General features: G+C 50.5%; 2 protein-coding genes across 2 annotated transcripts; one reads left to right on the top strand and one right to left on the bottom strand.

The window, feature by feature from the left end:
* Positions 1-7667: 7667 nt before the first annotated feature.
* On the bottom strand, positions 7668-9593 carry LOC308273376 (heat shock 70 kDa protein 1B; the record flags this gene model as incomplete). The annotated part of the gene is made up of 1 exon (XM_080710472.1): positions 7668-9593. One exon carries the CDS (start codon positions 9591-9593, stop codon positions 7668-7670), a length of 1926 nt encoding a protein of 641 aa, XP_080566598.1.
* Positions 9594-13313: 3720 nt separating this feature from the next.
* Positions 13314-15242, top strand: HSPA1L (heat shock protein family A (Hsp70) member 1 like; the record flags this gene model as incomplete). Its single annotated transcript, XM_080710155.1, has 1 exon — positions 13314-15242. The coding sequence occupies one exon, from the start codon at positions 13314-13316 to the stop codon at positions 15240-15242; it is 1929 nt and encodes a 642-aa protein (XP_080566281.1).
* Between the last annotated feature and the right edge of the window lie 3767 nt (positions 15243-19009).

The following is a 19009-nucleotide window of genomic DNA, read 5'->3' as shown; positions in this document are numbered from 1 at the left end:
CCACACACACACCCTCCCACAAGCCTCTCCAGGCTCCCAGGGAGGCCGATGATGGCCTTGGTGGGGATGGGGCCTGGCTTCCCTCTCTGGCCTCTTTACCACTCAGACTCTAGTCCCAAAGCTCCCTGGGGGCTGTGGGGGGGGGAACTGGAGATGGAACCCAGGGGCATTCTACCCGCGAGCTACACCCCCAGCCCTATTGTATTCTATATTTTGAAACAGGGTCTTGCTGAGTTGCAGAGGGCCTCACTCAGTTGTTGAGGCTGGCCACAAAGTTGTTGTTGAGGCTGGCCACAAAGTTGCTGAGGCTGCCTGCAGAACAGCATCCTCCAGTCTCCGCCTCCTAAATACTGGGATTACAAGTGTGTGCCAGCCAGGCGTGGTGGCACACGCTTATAATCCCAGCATTTGGGAGGCGGAGACAGGAGGATTGTTGTTCGAGGCCAGCCTTAGTTACTACTTAGTGAGGAGGTCCTTTGCAACTCAGTGAGACCCTGTTTCAAAATAAAGAATAAAAATAGGGCTGGGGGTGTAGCTCAGAGGTAGAATGCCCCAGGGTTCCATCCCCAGTACCACAAAAAAACAAAAAACAAAACAAACAAACAAACAAAAAAACCAAGTGTGTGCCACGACCAGCTTTGCTTTATTATTTATTTGTTGTAGTGGTGCTAAGAAATGAGCCCTGGGGCATTCTACCTTAAGCAGTAGGGCAAGCTACACAACCCCAGCCCTATTTTCCAGCCTCCCAGGTCCTGGGATTATAAGCCTGCGTCACCATGCCCGGCTTTGGTTTCTTCCTTAGAGACCGCTAACAACCTGCACACAGCTGCCTGTAGGAATTCTCGTTTTTCTCATCCAAGGTTATTACTGGAGAGTTCCCTAATCGCTGTCTCTTACGGTCTAGTAGATCCTTCCCAATCTCCACCCTTCTCCAACCACTTTCCCCACAAAGTGAGGCTATCAGTTTAGAGAGCCACTTCTGTGCAGAGGCCAAAATGAGTAATGATACCGCAGCGCGAGGGGTTCAGAGAGCCCTAGAGCGAGCACAGCGTCCCAACAAGAGCAATTTGCATCGTGCCCAGAGCCTACCTGTGTCGTTTTAGCTACCAAGAGTGTCTCTCGCTATCTGGAAACCTTAGATTTCTTAGATTTCCGGAAATCTCTTAGATTTCTTTTTCAATGCAAATTTCCAAGGCCGGTCTACCTGCTGGTGCCATTCTCATAATGCTGGATTTACTTCAAAGCAGCTATTTAGTGAAAGGCCAGATGGGCTTTGAGGTGTCCATCAACTGACCAAGTGCTTTTATGAGCCGGGTGCGGCCGTGCACACCTGCGTCCCAGTCCTTGGGAGGCTCAGACAGGAGAACCGCAGGTTCGAGACCAGCCTCAACAACTAAGCAAGTCTCTCAGCAACCTAGGGAGATCCTGTTTTCAAATAAAAAGTGAAGCCGGGCGTGGCGGCGCACGCTTGTCATCCCCGCGCTTGGGAAGCAGACAGGAGGATCGCGCAGGTTCGAAGCCAGCCGCGCGCGCTGGCTTAGGAGACCCTGTTTCCAAATAAAAATGTAAAAAGAGGTCTAGGAGTGTAGCCCAGAGGTAGAAGGGCTTCCAGGAACCCCAGTACCACCACCAAAAAACAACAACAACAAAAAACAAAAAGTGAAAGTGGGCTGAGAGTGTAGCTGAGAGGTAGAATGCCCCTGGGTTCAACCCCTAGCACTTAAACTCCCCAAAGAGCTTTTATGCAACACTATGCTTTATTTATTTATTTATTTATTTATTGTGGTACCGGGGATGGAACCCAGGGGCCTTCTACCTCCAGGCTACACTCCCAGACCTATTTATATTTTTTATTTGAAAACAGGGTCTCTTAAGCCAGCTGAGGCTGGCTTCGAACCTGCGCGATCCTCCTGCCTCAGCCTCCCAAGCACTGGGATTACAAGCGTGCGCCTCCACGGCCGGTGCATTTTTATTTTGAAGAGACTCTCACTACTTGCTGAGGCTTTGCTGGAACCTGAGCTCTTCCTGTCTTGGCCTCCCAAGTACTGGGATTACAAGCATTCGCCATCATACCAGACTCTTCTTTATTTTGCGGTTCTGCAGATTGAACCCAAGGACACTATATCACTGAGCTACATCCACAGCCCTTTTTATTTATTTGTTCATTTATTTATATTTTATTATTATTATTTTCACAATACTGGGGATGGAACCCAGGGGTATTCTACCACCAAGCTACCCTATTTTTTATTCTTTCTTTCTTTTATTTATTTATTTTTACTTTTATTTTTTGGGTAGTACTGGGGTTCCTGGAAACCCTTCTACCTCTGGGCTACACTCCCAGACCTATTTTTACATTTTTATTTGGAAACAGGGTCTCTTAAACCAGCTGAGGCTGGCTTTGAACCTGCATGATCCTCCTGTCTCAGCCTCCCAAGCACAGCTTGGCTCCAGACCTATTTTTATTCTATATTTTGAAACAGGGTCTCACTGAGTTGCAAAGGGCCTCACTAAGTAGCTGAGGCTGCCTGTGAACCTTGATCCTCCTGTCTCAGCCTCCCAAATGCTGAGATTACAAGCGTGCGCCACCAAGCTTGGCTGTTTATTATTTATTGGTACTAGGAATTGAACCCAGGAGCATGCTATCTCTGAGCTACACCCCTAGTCCTTTTTTTGAATTGAACCCAGGAGCATGCTATCTCTGAGCTACACCCCTAGTCCTTTTTTTTTTTATTCTTTATTTTGAAACGAGATCTCACTAAGTTGCAGAAGGCCTCCCTAAGTACCTGAGGCTGCCTGCAAATCTGCCACCCTCCTCTCTCAGCCTCCCAATTGCTGAGATTACAAGTGTGTGCCACCATGCCCAGCTCAGCCTATTCTTTTTTTTTTTTTTTTTTTTTGCGGGTCTGGGGATGGAACCCAGGGGCATTTGACCTCCAAGCTACACCCCCTGCCCTATTTTTTATTCTTTATTTTGAAACCGGGTCTCACTGAGTTGCAGAGGGCCTCACTAAGTAGCTGAGGCTGTCGGTCTCAGCCTCCTGAATGCTGGGATTACAAGCGTGCGCCACCACGCCCGGCTAGCCTATTCTATTTTGAAATGGGATCTCACTAAGTTTCAAAGGTCCACACTAAATTGATGAGGCTGCCTGTGAAGATGTGATCCTCCTATCTCACCTTTCCAAGTATCAGCATTACAGGTGTGCCACGCTATGCCTGACTACTTAGTGAGGGCCCTTGCAACTCGGTGAGACCCCGTTTCAAAGTAAAGGATAAAAAATACGGCTGGGGTGTAACTCGGAGGATGCCCTGGATTCCACCCCCAGTACTGGAAAAAAAAAAAAAAAGGTTAATTTGTTAGCTAGGCACACGCCTGTAATCCCAGTACTTGGGAGGCTAAGACAAAAAGATCCCAGATTCAAGGACAGTCTCAGCAAATAATGAGACTCTTATCAACTTAGCAAAACCCTATTTCCAAATAAAAATGAAATAGCGCCGGGCGTGGTGGCGCATGCTTGTAATCCCAGCATTCGGGAGGCTGAGACCGGAGGATCGTGGTTCGCGGACAGCCTCAGCTACTTAGTGAGGCCCTCCGCAACTCAGTGAGACCCAGTTTCAAAATAAAGAATAAAAAATAGGGCAAGGGGTGTAGCTCGGAGGTCAAATGCCCCTGGGTTTCATCCCCAGACCCGCAAAAAAAAAAAAAAAAAAAAAGAAATAGGGCTGGAAGTGTAGTTCAGAGGTAGAATGCTCCTTGGTTCCATCTCCAGTGTCACGAAAAATAAATAAATAAATAATCTATTTATTTTGTGTGTGATACTGGAGATTGAATCCAGGAGCATTTTACCTCTGACCTACACTCCAGCCCTATTTTATTTTTCATCTGAAAACAGTCTTGCTAAGTTGCTAAGGCTGGCTTTGAGCCTGTGATCCTCCTGTCTCAGCCTCCCAAAAGCTAGGATTACAGGTATGCGCCACCATACCTGGCCAATGTCACCATCTTTTGTCACTATCTCTGTGTGTGTGTGTGTGCGCGCACGTGCGCACACACATGCGGTGTTACTGGAGATGGAACCCAAGGGCATTCTACCTCTGACCTACATCCCCAGCCTTCTTTTTAGAAATCTTTTTTTTTGTTGCTGGGCATGGTGGCACACGTTTGTAATCCCAAACTTGGGAGGCTGAGATAGGAGCATCCCAGGTTCACTGCCAACCTCAGCAACCTCATGAGGTCCTCTGCAACTTATTCAGACTCTGTTTCAAAAATAAAAAAATAAAAAATAGCAGAAGTGGTGCCAAGCCTGTAATTCCTGTACTTGGGAGGCTGCGACAGGAGGACAGTAGGTTCCAGGACAGCCTCAGCAAAGTGAGACTCGGATCAACCTAGCAAGACCCTGTTGCCAAATAAGAAATAAAATCAGGTTGGGGGTGTAGATTGAAGGTAGAATTCCTCTAGGTTCAATTCTCAGTACCACAATAAATAAATAATATGACTGGAGTGTAACTCGTAGGTAGAATACACCTGAGTTTCATTCCCAGTACCCCACCCACAACACAAATCCAGGGTCTAGCTAAATTGCTGAGTCTCATTGAATTGCTAAAGCTAGCCTTGAACCTGTGATCATATAGTCTCAGCCTCCCAAGTACTGGGATTACAGTAGAACACCACCCCGCCAGGTTAAATATTTTCTTTTTAATGCAAAGCTGGAGATCAAACCCAAGGCCTTCCTCAGGTTAAATATGTGTCCTACCTTTAAACTATGTCCCCAGGCCTAGTTCCAAAATTGTCAATGCCACAAAGAACAGATTCTCTTGTCTCAGCCTCCCAAGTACTGGGATTACAAGTGTTCACCACCACACTAAGCTCAAGAACCGGTTTCTTTCTTTCTTTCTTTCTTTCTTTCTTTCTTTCTTTTTTTTTTTTTTTTTTTTTTGCAGTATTGGGAATGGAACCCAGGGACAGTCTACCTTCGAGTTACACTCCCAGCCCTATTTTTATTTATTTATTTATTTATTTATTTATTTATTTATTTTTTCGGGTTTGGGGATGGAACCCAGGAGCATTCGACCTCCGAGCTACACCCCCTATAGCTCCCAGAATATTTTTTATTCTTTATTTTGAAACCAGGTCTCACTAAGTTGCTGAGGGCCTCACTAAGTAGCTGAGGCTGTCCGCGAAATGCGATCCTCCGGTCTCAGCCTCCAAGAACTGATTTTTTGAAAGAAGATCTATGGCACCCAAACTGTCCTCAACTCTTGTACTCAACTCAACTGATCCTCCTACCACAGCTTTAAGTACCTGGGATTAGTTGTGCACACAAACTCAGCACTAGGGACTGAACTCAGAGAAACTCAGCACTAGGGACTGAACTCAGGCTATTTCTAAACTATCCCCCGACCCTATTTTTTTACTTTTTTTTTTTTGCGGTACTGGGGATTGAACCCAGAGACATTCTATCTTCAAGCTATACCCTCAGCCTGATTTTATTTATTTGAAAACAAGGTCTTGCTGGTTGATGAGAGTCTCATTACTTGTTGAGGCTGTCTTTGAATCTGTGATCATCCTGTCCCACCCTCCCAATACTTGGGATTACAATCCTGTACCACCATCCCCAGACCTTTTTATTTTTTTTTTTTTGGTGGTGGTACTGGGGATGGGACCCTTCTACCTCCAGGCTACATTCCCACACCTACTTTGTATTTTTTAATTGGAAACAGGGTCTCGTATGAACCTGCAAGATCCTCCTGTCTCAGCCTCACAGGTGCGGGGATTACAAGCGTGAGCCACCACTTCCGGCACGCTCAGACCTTTGAAACAGGGTCTCACTGATTGCTGAAGCTGGCCTGTGATCCTGCTGTCTCAGCTACCCAAGGACTAGAATTACAGACCTAGCTTGAGTCAGTAAGTAGTAACTTACAAGTCTCCCCTATTGTCTACATGTGAAAGTCTGCAATACCTAAGGAAGCCAGGTAGTAAGGGTTAGTAAATACATAGCTGGGCACCTGTAATCCTAGAACTTGGGCGATTGAGACAGGAGGATTGCAAGTTCAAGGTCAGCCTCAGCAATTTAGCAAGGCCTCCTGCAACGTAGTGAGATTCTTCTAAAATAAAATAAGCCAGGCATAGTGAAACATACTTATAATCCCAGAACTTGGGAGGCTGAGACATGATCGCAAGTTCAAGAGCAACTTAGTGAGGCTCTATTTCAAAAGAAATAAAGAGCAGGGCTGGGGGTGTAGCGCAGAGGTAGAATGTCTCTGGGCTCCATCCCCATTACCACACACAAATAAAGTAAAACATAAAAGGCCCTTGCACAGTGCTTCTTTATTGCAACAAATACTGAGGCCTATAATCCCAGTCCTTGGGAGACTGAGCAGGATCACAGGCTTGAAGGCAGCCACAAGAACATAGCAAGGTCCTTAGCAACTTAAGTATTTCCAAGTAAAATACAGTATGGCTGGGGGCATACCTCAGAGGTAGACTGCCCCCCTGGGTTCAATCCCCAGCAGCCCCCCCCCCCCAAAAAAAAAAGATAAGAACCAAGATCACAGTGGTTTCGACAGCAGTAGTGCACAAGCTAGGTACTGGTCTCGTCTGCTGACTGCCAACTTCTCATGACCATGGGAATGAGCCCAGGCCTCCTAAGGCCTTGCAAGGGCCCATCCGCACCCTCAGATTTTAAGGACCTGCCTGGTGGAGTGAACTTTCTGGACCTATAGGTTCAGCAACATTTTTTTTCCTTCTTTTTGAATGAAGGGTCTCATCTGGAGTCATTTATCTAATCCAAATAGATCACAATGCAACAAGACACTTTCTGCTCCAGATCCCCGCATCTTTGGTCACTATGAGAGAATCTTATGCAGACCCTTCCGACCTCAAAATACAAAACAGATAGACAGAAATCACTAAAATTATTTTGAAGTTTATTTTTAAATAACCACTAAAAAATTAGCTCATGTTCAGTATAAATATGCAAAAGAGAAAACAGAAAAAAGTGACAGTACACATTTGTCTCTACATTTAGAAACGAAAGACACTTCAAGTTCAGTAGTTCAAGAAAATACATCAAATTCAACATTGCATATATGAGAAAGGAAATAAATATATGAAAGTAAAGTCTTGAGTCCAACCATCTCCAAGCCTCACTAAGTAGCTGAGGCTGGCTTCGAACCCGTGTGATCCTCCTGTCTCAGCCTCCCAAGCGCGGGGATTACAAGCCTGCGCCACCACGCAGGGTTTCTGTAGGAGGTTCTAATATTCCTTTGGAATAGCGGCCAAAACCAAAGCCCCTGGGGCCCTGAACCCCAAAGGCAACAGTGCCAGGCCACTCAAACACTGCATATACAACAGAAGACTTTAATAAAAGAAAATTAGTCTGATATCGCGATGCAAAGAAAAAACTCATACACAAGGTGGCAGTGTTGATGTGTTTAACTGTAAAGAAAACTAGTAAAGCCATCCATAGAACACTAATTTGACAATAATTACAAACACACAGGTTATATCCCCAAAATACAAGGCAAGTCCACTAGTTACTATCAGGTTAGGACTACAGAATGGACTGGGTAGAGGGCCGAGTTAGAGCCTACAGCGGCCGCAGTAAGGCCCCGAGGCCCCAGCTAGTCTCACCGCGAGGGGTCCAAGGAAGAAGGAGCCTCGGCCCGCTCTAATCCACCTCCTCGATGGTGGGGCCCGAGGCCGCGCCCCCCTTGGGGGCCTGAGCGCCGAAGCCGCCCGCCCCCGGGGCCCCCGCGCCCTGGTACAGTCCGCTGATGATGGGGTTACACACCTGCTCCAGCTCCTTCCTCTTGTGCTCAAACTCGTCCTTGTCGGCCAGCGAGTTGGCGTCCAGCCAGGCCAGCACCTCCTGGCACTTGTCCAGCACCTTCTTCTTGTCGGCGTCGGCCAGCTTGCCCTGCAGGCCCTGGTCCTCCACGGCGCTCTTCATGTTGAAGGCGTACGACTCGAGCGCGTTCTTGGCCGCCACCCGCTCGCGCTGCACCTCGTCCTCCGCCTTGTAGCGCTCGGCCTCCTGCACCATGCGCTCGATCTCCTCCTTGCTCAGGCGGCCCTTGTCGTTGGTGATGGTGATCTTGTTGGCCTTGCCCGTGCTCTTGTCGGTGGCCGTCACGTTGAGGATGCCGTTGGCGTCGATGTCGAAGGTGACCTCGATCTGCGGCACGCCGCGGGGCGCCGGCGGGATGCCGCTCAGCTCGAAGCGCCCCAGCAGGTTGTTGTCGCGCGTCATGGCGCGCTCGCCCTCGTACACCTGGATCAGCACGCCCGGCTGGTTGTCCGAGTAGGTGGTGAACACCTGCGTCTGCTTGGTGGGGATGGTGGAGTTGCGCTTGATGAGCGCCGTCATCACGCCGCCCGCCGTCTCCAGTCCCAGCGACAGCGGCGCCACGTCCAGCAGCAGCAGGTCCTGCACGTTCTCCGACTTGTCGCCCATCAGGATGGCCGCCTGCACCGCCGCGCCGTAGGCCACCGCCTCGTCCGGGTTGATGCTCTTGTTGAGGTCGCGCCCGTTGAAGAAGTCCTGCAGCAGCTTCTGCACCTTGGGGATGCGCGTGGAGCCGCCCACCAGCACCAGGTCGTGGATCTGCGCCTTGTCCAGCTTGGCGTCGCGCAGCGCCTTCTCCACGGGCTCCAGGGTGCCGCGGAACAGGTCCGAGCACAGCTCCTCGAACCGGGCGCGCGTGATGGACGTGTAGAAGTCGATGCCCTCGAACAGCGAGTCGATCTCCAGGCTGGCCTGCGTGCTGGACGACAGCGTGCGCTTGGCGCGCTCGCAGGCCGTGCGCAGCCGCCGCACGGCGCGCTTGTTCTGGCTCAGGTCCTTCTTGTGCTTCCGCTTGAACTCCTCCACGAAGTGGCTCACCAGCCGGTTGTCGAAGTCCTCGCCGCCCAGGTGCGTGTCGCCCGCCGTGGCCTTCACCTCGAAGATGCCGTCGTCGATGGTGAGGATGGACACGTCGAACGTGCCGCCGCCCAGGTCGAAGATGAGCACGTTGCGCTCGCCCTTGCCGCTGCGGTCCAGCCCGTAGGCGATGGCGGCCGCCGTGGGCTCGTTGATGATCCGCAGCACGTTCAGCCCCGCGATCACGCCCGCGTCCTTCGTCGCCTGCCGCTGCGAGTCGTTGAAGTAGGCGGGCACCGTGATCACCGCGTTGCTCACCGGCTGCCCCAGGTACGCCTCGGCGATCTCCTTCATCTTCGTCAGCACCATGGACGAGATCTCCTCGGGGTAGAAGGCCTTCGCCTCCCCCTTGTAGCTCACCTGCACCTTGGGCTTGTCGCCCTCGCCGATCACCTGGAACGGCCAGTGCTTCATGTCCGACTGCACCACCGGGTCGTTGAACTTCCTGCCGATCAGCCGCTTGGCGTCGAACACCGTGTTCTGCGGGTTCAGCGCCACCTGGTTCTTGGCCGCGTCGCCGATCAGACGCTCGGTGTCGGTGAACGCCACGTAGCTGGGGGTGGTGCGGTTGCCCTGGTCGTTGGCGATGATCTCCACCTTGCCGTGCTGGAACACCCCCACGCACGAGTACGTGGTGCCCAGGTCGATGCCGATCGCCGTGCTCTTGGCCATGGCGCTCTCCCGCTCCCCCGAAGGGCGCTCGCACTCGGACGGACTCGGCTGCGGTGGCGGCTGCTCGCGAAGAAGCCGGCGGCTGAGGGCTGGAAGCTCACGACCGCTCCGGGCGGCTCGCAGGAGACTGAAGGCGGGAGCCTGCAGAGGTCGCTGAAGCGCGCAGTGGCTCTGAGCGGCGGAGCCGTCTTTTATAAGTCGCCACGGAGTCCCGCCCTCTCCTGCGCGGGCCAATCGGCGATCCGGGCGAGGCTCCGGAGGCCCGGAATGTTCCAGGGGGTTCCGCCCCCGGCCTCGCTCGGCCAATGAGAGGCTAGGGTGCCGCCCCTTCGCAGAACTCTCCAGACGCTTCTGGGGCTCCCTGGAGGAGACGCGGAGCTGCGAGAAGATGGGCGGGCAGAGCTTGGTGAGGGGGAGCGCCGTCTCCGTGGCGGCACTGGCTGGCTGCTCTGGGTGTGGACCCGGTAGGTCAGCGATGGGCTCGTAGTTGTGGGGCGGTGAAGGCGCTTGAGACTTGCGCCAGTGTTGGGTTCAGGGAGGATTAAGGGTCACTTAATCCAGAACGCTGAGGCAGGGAGCGTGGACGGAGGCGGGGCACTGGGAGCCGAGGAGCCATCAGCCGGCGTGGAGGGCGAGCCAGACCTCTTGGGCTGCCTGAGGTCCCCGCGGAGTTTTTCCCATGTTGGGTTTCAAATGCGAAAGTGGAGAAAAGAGACAAGGCAGTCTGTTTTTTCTTTACATTGACTTTAACCTACATGGATGGGATACCAGAGAATGGTGGCGTTCGGTTTGAAAATAAAAACACTAATATAAACAAGCGGTTCTTAGCATGAAAAGGTGCCCAATTCCAAGGGAGGAAAGGAGAAGGCTGAGCTGGACGACGGGCGACCCAGGACCGCCCGCAGCCCCCTTGTCAGCCGGCGCAGTCTCGCCGTCTGAGAGAATTTAGGGGAGACCTAGGTGGGGATTTGTGTGTTGATGCTGCGGGAGCTGGGGCGGGTCCGGTGACACCTCACTCTCCTGTCGCGTTACAATGGCGGGGCTGTTTCTGACCTCACGCGCTAAGGTCAGGAATCCGGGCCGCTGGCCAGACCAGGCTCAGAGTTGCAGGGCAGGGCGGGTGGGGGGCGGGGGGTCGCCGGCTGAGCTGTTGGATGTCAAGGGTGCTCCCACTTGCTGGGGCTCCTTGACCCAGAGCTTTCCAAACTGGATCGCAGACGGCGAGACAGGTGAGGCAGGAAGGAGAGCTCTGATTGGAAGGGGGTAGGAATCTATAAGTCAGATTGTTTGAGAAAGTGCTCAGACAATCCCCAATTTTTGAGGGACACTAGGCTGATGGGGATTGTTAGAGCTGCCAGAAAGAGGCGTGAGCACATCCTAAGAACTGGGGTGGGATGAGACTCCAAAATCTTCCTCTTTCTTTTCTTTCCTTTCTTTACCTTTTTCCTTGGTGCTCCCAAGGGCATTCTATCCCCAAGCTACACTCTCTATTTTTATTAATTAATTAATTAGTTAATTAAGTTTGCAGTACTGTGAGTGGAACCCAGGGCATTCTACCTCTGAGCTACACCCCCCTGCCCTATTTTTTTATTCTTTATTTTGAAACAGGGTCTCACTGACTTGCTGAGGGCTTCACTAAGTAGCTGAGGCTGTCCCCAGACCATGATCCTCCTGTCTCAGCCTCCCAAATGTTCGGATTACAAACGTGCACCACAACGCGGAGCTCACTTCCTATTTTAAAATTTTTGTCCTCAAACAGGGTCTTGCTAGGTTGTTGAGTCTCACTACTTGCAGAGGCTTTCCTTAAACCTGTGATCCTCCTTGTCACAGCCTCCCAAGTACTAGGATTGCAGGCCTGCACCACCAGTCCCAACCCAAACCCCCCCACTCCTTAGGTACTGCAGATTGAACTCAGGGGTGCTCTACTGCTGAACTAAGCCCTTAATTAATTAACCCCAAGCCTTTATTTAATTAATTAATCAATTTATTCATTTGTTTATTGGTACTGGGAATCGAACCTAGGGACATTCTACCCCAAAACTATACCCTCAGCCCTGCTTTACATTTATTTATTATTTATTTATATTTTGCGGTACTGAGGATGGAACCCAGGGGCATTCAACCTCTGAGCTTCACCCCAAGCCCTATTTTTTATTCTTTACTTTTGAAACAAGGTCTCACTGGGTTGCAAAGGGCCTAAGTAGCTGAGGCTGACTGCAAACCACTATCCTCCTGTCGGCCCATCTGCCCTGGGGGGTGGCTGTGGAAGCCAGAGGCTTTCTAGGATAAGGCCGGCCCAGGCAATTTAGCAAGACCCTGTCTCAAAATAACAAAGAGGCCCGGCAGTAGTGGCGCAAACTTGTAATCCCAGCATTTGGGAGGCTGAGACAGGAGGATCTCGGTTCACAGACACCTCAGCTACTTAGTGAGGCTCTCTGCAACTCAGACCCTGTTTCAAAATAAAGAATAAAAAAATTGGGCAGGGAGTATAGCTTGGAGGTTAAATGCCTCTGGGTTCCATCCCCAGACTCTCAAAAAAAGAAAAATAAATAAATAAATAAATAAATAAATAAAAAGACACGCCAGGCGTGGTGGTGTACACTTGTAATTCCTGCACTTGGGAGGCAGAGATAGGAGGATCGCGCAGGTTCGAAGCCAGCCTCTCTGGCTTGAGACCCTGTTTCCAAATAAAAATATAAAAAATAGGTGTCTGGGAGTGTAACCCAGAGATAGAAGGGCTTCTAGGAACCCTGGTACCACCAACAAAATAAAAAATAAAATAAATAAATAAAAATAAAAAGATAGGCCGGTCGTGGTGGCACATACTTGTAATCCCCGTGCTTGGGAGGCTGAGACAGGAGGGCCACACAGGTTCGAATCCAGCCTCAGCTACTTAGTGAGGCTCTCAGCAACTTAGTGAGACCCTGTTTCCAAATAAAATATAAAATAGGTCTGGGAGTATAGCCCGGAGGTAGAAAAGCCCTGGGTTCCACCCCCAGTACCACCAAAAACCAAAACAAAAAAATTAAAAGACAAAAAATAGGGCTGGGGGTGTAGCTTGGGGGTAGAATGCCCCTGAGTTCCATCCCCAGTACCACATAAAATAAATAAATAATAAATAAATAAATAAATAAATAAATCACAGACCACCCCTTCTGTCTGAGAAGCTGCCACCTCTGCCCTGGCCATCAGCGGCACTGCCTTTCTCAGGGTCCCCAGCCATTTCTGCACAATCTTGGCCCTCTGGAGGGAAACCTGTACTTAGTTCCCCTCCCCTCCCCAGGGCATAGGGCGGCAGGTAGCCTTCCAGACCGCACTGCCCCCTTCAGGAGCACAGCTGCACCCAGAGGGGGATCCACAGCTCAGGGCTGGCTGTCTTCTTGGAGCAGCTCCAGAAAACGCAGAGGGTTCTACCTCAGAGCTATCCCCCTATTCCATTTTTTTATTTTGAAACAAGATCTTACTCTATAACCGCACACCACTGGCTTCGAACCTGTGATCCTCCTGTCTCAGCCTCCCAAGTACTGGGATTAGAGGACTACACCACCTTGCCCTCTGCAACTCAGTGAGACCCGGTTTCAAAATAAAGAATAAAAAATAGGGCAGGGGTTATAGCCCGGAGGTCAAATGCCCCTGGGTTCCATCACCAGACCCGCAAAAAAAAAAAAAAAAAAAAGACTGCCAAAACAGTGTCTCTCTGTCCACAGGACTCGGACAAACATGGCTGCTGCTAAGGGAACAGCCATCGGCATCGACCTGGGCACCACGTACTCGTGCGTGGGGGTGTTCCAGCACGGCAAGGTGGAGATCATCGCCAACGACCAGGGCAACCGCACCACCCCCAGCTACGTGGCGTTCACCGACACCGAGCGTCTGATCGGCGACGCGGCCAAGAACCAGGTGGCGCTGAACCCGCAGAACACGGTGTTCGACGCCAAGCGGCTGATCGGCAGGAAGTTCAACGACCCGGTGGTGCAGTCGGACATGAAGCTCTGGCCGTTCCAGGTGATCAACGAGGCGGGCAAGCCCAAGGTGCTGGTGTCCTACAAAGGCGAGAAGAAGGCCTTCTACCCCGAGGAGATCTCGTCCATGGTGCTGACGAAGATGAAGGAGACCGCCGAGGCCTTCCTGGGCCACCCCGTCACCAACGCGGTGATCACGGTGCCCGCCTACTTCAACGACTCGCAGCGGCAGGCGACGAAGGACGCGGGCGTGATCGCGGGGCTGAACGTGCTGCGGATCATCAACGAGCCCACGGCGGCCGCCATCGCCTACGGGCTGGACCGCAGCGGCAAGGGCGAGCGCAACGTGCTCATCTTCGACCTGGGCGGCGGCACGTTCGACGTGTCCATCCTCACCATCGACGACGGCATCTTCGAGGTGAAGGCCACGGCGGGTGACACGCACCTGGGCGGCGAGGACTTCGACAACCGGCTGGTGAGCCACTTCGTGGAGGAGTTCAAGCGGAAGCACAAGAAGGACCTGAGCCAGAACAAGCGCGCCGTGCGGCGGCTGCGCACGGCCTGCGAGCGCGCCAAGCGCACGCTGTCGTCCAGCACGCAGGCCAACCTGGAGATCGACTCCCTCTTCGAGGGCATCGACTTCTACACGTCCATCACCCGGGCCCGCTTTGAAGAGCTGTGTGCAGACCTGTTCCGCGGCACCCTGGAGCCCGTGGAGAAGGCGCTGCGCGACGCCAAGATGGACAAGGCTAAGATCCACGACCTGGTGCTGGTGGGCGGCTCCACGCGCATCCCCAAGGTGCAGAAGCTGCTGCAGGACTTCTTCAACGGGCGCGACCTCAACAAGAGCATCAACCCGGACGAGGCGGTGGCCTACGGGGCTGCGGTCCAGGCGGCCATCCTGATGGGTGACAAATCTGAAAAGGTCCAGGATCTGCTTTTGCTGGACGTGGCCCCGCTGTCCCTGGGGCTGGAGACGGCGGGCGGCGTGATGACGGTGCTGATCAAGCGCAACTCCACCATCCCCACCAAGCAGACGCAGGTGTTCACCACCTACTCAGACAACCAGCCGGGCGTGCTGATCCAGGTGTACGAGGGCGAGCGCGCCATGACGCGCGACAACAACCTGCTGGGGCGCTTTGACCTGACCGGAATCCCTCCTGCACCCAGGGGAGTTCCTCAGATCGAGGTGACCTTTGACATCGATGCCAATGGTATTCTCAATGTCACCGCCATGGACAAGAGCACGGGCAAGGCCAACAAGATCACCATCACCAACGACAAGGGCCGCCTGACCAAGGAGGAGATCGAGCGCATGGTCCTGGATGCAGAGAAATATAAAGCCGAAGATGAGGTCCAGAGGGAGAAGATTGCGGCGAAGAATGCCTTAGAATCCTATGCCTTTAACATGAAGAGCGCCGTGAGTGACGAGGGTTTGAAGGGCAAGATTAGTGATTCGGATAAAAAGAAAATACTGAGTAAATGCAACGAGGTCCTGTCCTGGCTGGAGGCCAATCAACTGGCCGAGAAAGATGAGTTTGATCATAAGAGGAAGGAACTGGAGCAGGTGTGTAACCCCATCATCACGAAACTCTATCAGGGCGGATGCACCGGGCCCGCCTGTGGAACAGGGTACACTCCGGGAAGGCCTGCTGCGACTGGGCCTACAATTGAAGAGGTTGATTAATCTTTTTCGGAACTGCTAGAGGGTTCTGGGCTCCCTCTAGGTGGATTTTACCCTCTTCACCTTCAGACATACATATGATTATTGAATTGCCTGGACTTGGACCTCAGTTACCATCCCTTTGGAATTCCAGTGGAAGAGTCTCCCACATCATCTTTTCATCTCTTCACCCTCTGTCTTCTGTGGCTCTGAAATGCCCTTTTAGGAAAACTAGGCCCCTCTCTGAACCATTTGGTGAATCTGAATGTCTGTTATTTATTTCCAGCCACCCCAACTTTCTCCTTCCCGTGTGGATGGTAATTTGTCAATCAGTAAATTTGTTCCTAAAGGAAATTACTTGTGGTATGTTGATTTATTTTTGTGGTACTGGGGGTGGAACCCAGAGGCTTTCTACCACCTCCAGGCTATACTCCCAGACCTATTTTACACTTTATTTGGAAACGGGGGTCTCACTAAGTTGCTGAGAGCCTCACTCAATAGCTGAGGCTGGCTTCCAACCTGTGAGATCCCCGTCTCAGCCTCCCAAGCGCGGGGATTATCAGCGTGCGCCACCACGCCCGGCTTACTTGTGGTATCTTCAGACTATGAGCATACCTTGAAAAATAACGGAGAGTTTCAAGAGAGAATGTGTTCTCTGATGGTGACTCACTGTGAATAATCAATGTGGTGAGGGCAAAGTATTTGGTTTTTCATGAGCTTATTGTTTCATACAAAAAAATTTTTTTTTTCATTCCTTGGGCACCATTAGCCCAGATGGAGTGGTTGCTAATTACAATTATTGTTTTAAATTAGTTATAGGCTGGCTCAGGTGTTTAGGATGGGGAGGGAGGCAAACCCTACTTGATGTCATTATAGGGGGGTTCAAGAGATTCAGAATCTACACACTCAGAGTCCAATATTACCCCCTTCAACAAGGAAATCTTTCCAACTCCTGACAGGTGTATTTTTTTTTTCAAGATAAGAAATGAAGCCAGGTGTGGTGGCGCATGCTCGTAAACCCAGCATTCGGGAGGCTGAGACCTGAGGATCTCAGCTACTTAGTGAGGTCGAATGCCCCTGGGTTTCATCCCCAGATCCACAAAAAATAAAAGAAAGCTGGGAAGCAGGGCGTAGTGATGCATGCTTGTAACCCCAGCCTTTGGGAGGCTGAGACAGGAGGATTGCAGTTTGCAGACAGCCTCAGCTACTTAGGCCCTTTGCAGCTCAGACCTCATTTCAAAAATAAAAAATAAAAAAAAGAGGGCTGGGAGTGTAGCTCGGAGGTAGAATGTCCCTGGTTCCATCCCCAGTATCGCAGAGAAAAAGAAAAAAAAAAGAAAGCTGAATCACAAGTTTGGGGCTAGTCTCAGCAACTTAGCAAGACCCTGTTTCAAAGTTTAAAAAAAGGGGGGGCTGGGGGTTGTGGTTTTGAAATAGAACACTTGTTGTATGCAGGTTTATCAAGAAATGAAAGACGTAAGCCGAGCCGAGCCGGTCGTGGTGGTGCACGCTTGTCATCCCAGCATTCAGGAGGCTGAGACCAGAGGATCGCAGTTGGCAGACAGCCTCAGCTACTAAGTGAGGCCCTCCGCAATTCAGTGAGACCCTGTTTCAAAGTAAAGAATAAAAAACTGGGCAGGGGTATAGCTCTGAGGTCGAATGCTTCTGGGTTCCATCCCAGAAGAGAAAAATTAGACTCAAGAGTCCAAGAGAATGTGCAATTGAAGCCTTTCTTAGCTGGCCAGTGGCGGTACCCTCAGTCCAGAAATCTGACTGGAGGGGCACCCCGACTGGCCAGGGGTAGGGGTTTATAAGGGAGAAAACCACAAGGGGGTGAGCCATCTATTAAGCAGGCAGGTTTACAGAAGCAGAAATTTGCAGTTAGCTTATCTGGTATGCAAGGTCCTGCTGCTCTGGTCAGGTGCTGGGTGAGGCCTGGGCTCCACCCAAGCTCAGACTTGGGAAGAATTCTTTAGCACAAATCACAGGAATTTCAGGTGAGGAGAGAGGCCATTGTGATTATAAGCGTGGCCTATTAATGGCCTTGTATCTAAGACTGAACAGACCTTGCCAGGGTAGTTTCTAAATTTAAAACTATCTCCCGGCATGGTGGCGCATGCTTGTAATCCCCGCGCTTGGGAGGCTGAGACAGGAGGATCGCATGGGTTTGAAGCCAGCCTCAGCTACTTAGTGAGGCTCTCAGCAACTTAGTGAGACCCTGTTTCCAAATAAAATATAAAAGAGATCTGGGAGTATAGCCCGGAGGTAGAAAGCCTCTGGGTTCCACCCCCAGTATCACCAAAATTAAATAAATAAATAAATAAATAAATAAATAAATAAATTTAAAACAATTATTTTTTTCTTTCTTTCCAGTTTGCCTTCAGGTCTGGGAATGGAACTCGGGGGCATTCGATCTCCAAGCTACACCCCCTGCCCTATTTTTATTCTCTATTTTGAAACAGGTTCTCACTGAGTTGCAGAAGGCCTCACTAAGTAGCTGAGGCTGTCTGTGAACCGTGATCCTCCAGTCTCAGCCTGCGGAATGCTGGGATGACAAGCCTGTGCCACCACGCCGGGCATTTATACAATTGTATTCCATAACCTTCACCTATTACATCATATCTATAAAAATCTGAGGGACGTGAGTATGGAAATATGTGTTACTAGGCACTTGTATTCCTTTGTGTTTAAGTCCCTGTGTGCTTTGGAAGTGTAATATTAGAATGGATTATTTGTACCCCCAAGCCACAGTCTATTTTTGTCCTTTATAAGACATTCCTTGGCAAAAGTAGGTAAATATGGAGGCTGAGGCTGAGTATGTAACCGTGTTAGCAGCCTAAGGCCCTGAGTTCAACCCCCAACACCAAAGCCAGGCATGCTGGCACACATCTGTAATCCAAGTCCTTGGAAGGCTGAGGTGGGAGGATAGCAGGTTTAAAGGCAGCCTCAGCAATTTAGTGAGACCTTCAGAAACTTAGGGAGACCCTGTTTCAACATAAATAATAAGGTCTTGGACATAGCCTGGATATAGAATGCTCCTAAGTTCAATTCCCAGTAGCAAATACACATATGTATGTATGTATGTATGTATGTATGTATGTATGTATGTGTGTATGTGTATCTATATGGAGAGAGGCAAACACACACACACATTGGAAGAAATGTATTAGAAGCTTTTGATAATACTCAAGATTTGCGTTCAGCCTCTCCTGATTTTGGAGACTCCTCACATTTTTACTTATCAAACAGTGTACAAGGCCGGGGGCTGTAGTGCATGCCTGTAATTCCAGTGCTTGGGTGGTTGAGACAGGAGGATGGCAGGTTCTAGGCCATCCTCTGCAATTAGCAAGACCCTTAGCAATTTAGTGAGACTGTGTCTCAAAATAAAAAATAAAAGCCGGGTGTGGTGGCACAGGCTGTAATCTCAGTACTTGGAAGGCTGAGACAGTAAGATCACAGGTTGAAAGCTAGCCTCAGCTAGAGACCCTGTTTCAAAATAAAGAATAAAAAATAGGGCTGGTGGTGTAGCTTGGAGGTAGAATGCTCCTCCGCAATAAATAAGTAAATAAAGTAAATAAGTAAATAAGAATAAAAAAGTAAATAAAAATAAGTAAATAAGAACCGCAATAAATAAGTAAATAAAGTGAGGCTAGGGGTATCACTCAGGTAGAATATCCTTGGGTTCAATCCCTAGTAACACACACAGACACACTCCAGCAACAACAAAAAAGTGCACAAATAATTAATCAAGCCGAGCGAGGAGGACCGCAGGTTCGAGGTTAGCCTCAGCA

This window comes from Muscardinus avellanarius (genome assembly GCF_963383645.1).
Source record: "Muscardinus avellanarius genome assembly, chromosome: 14".
NCBI classification, from domain to species: Eukaryota; Metazoa; Chordata; class Mammalia; order Rodentia; family Gliridae; genus Muscardinus; species Muscardinus avellanarius.
Note: the sequence above shows the minus strand (reverse complement) of the source record. Positions and strands in the feature narration are given on the sequence as shown.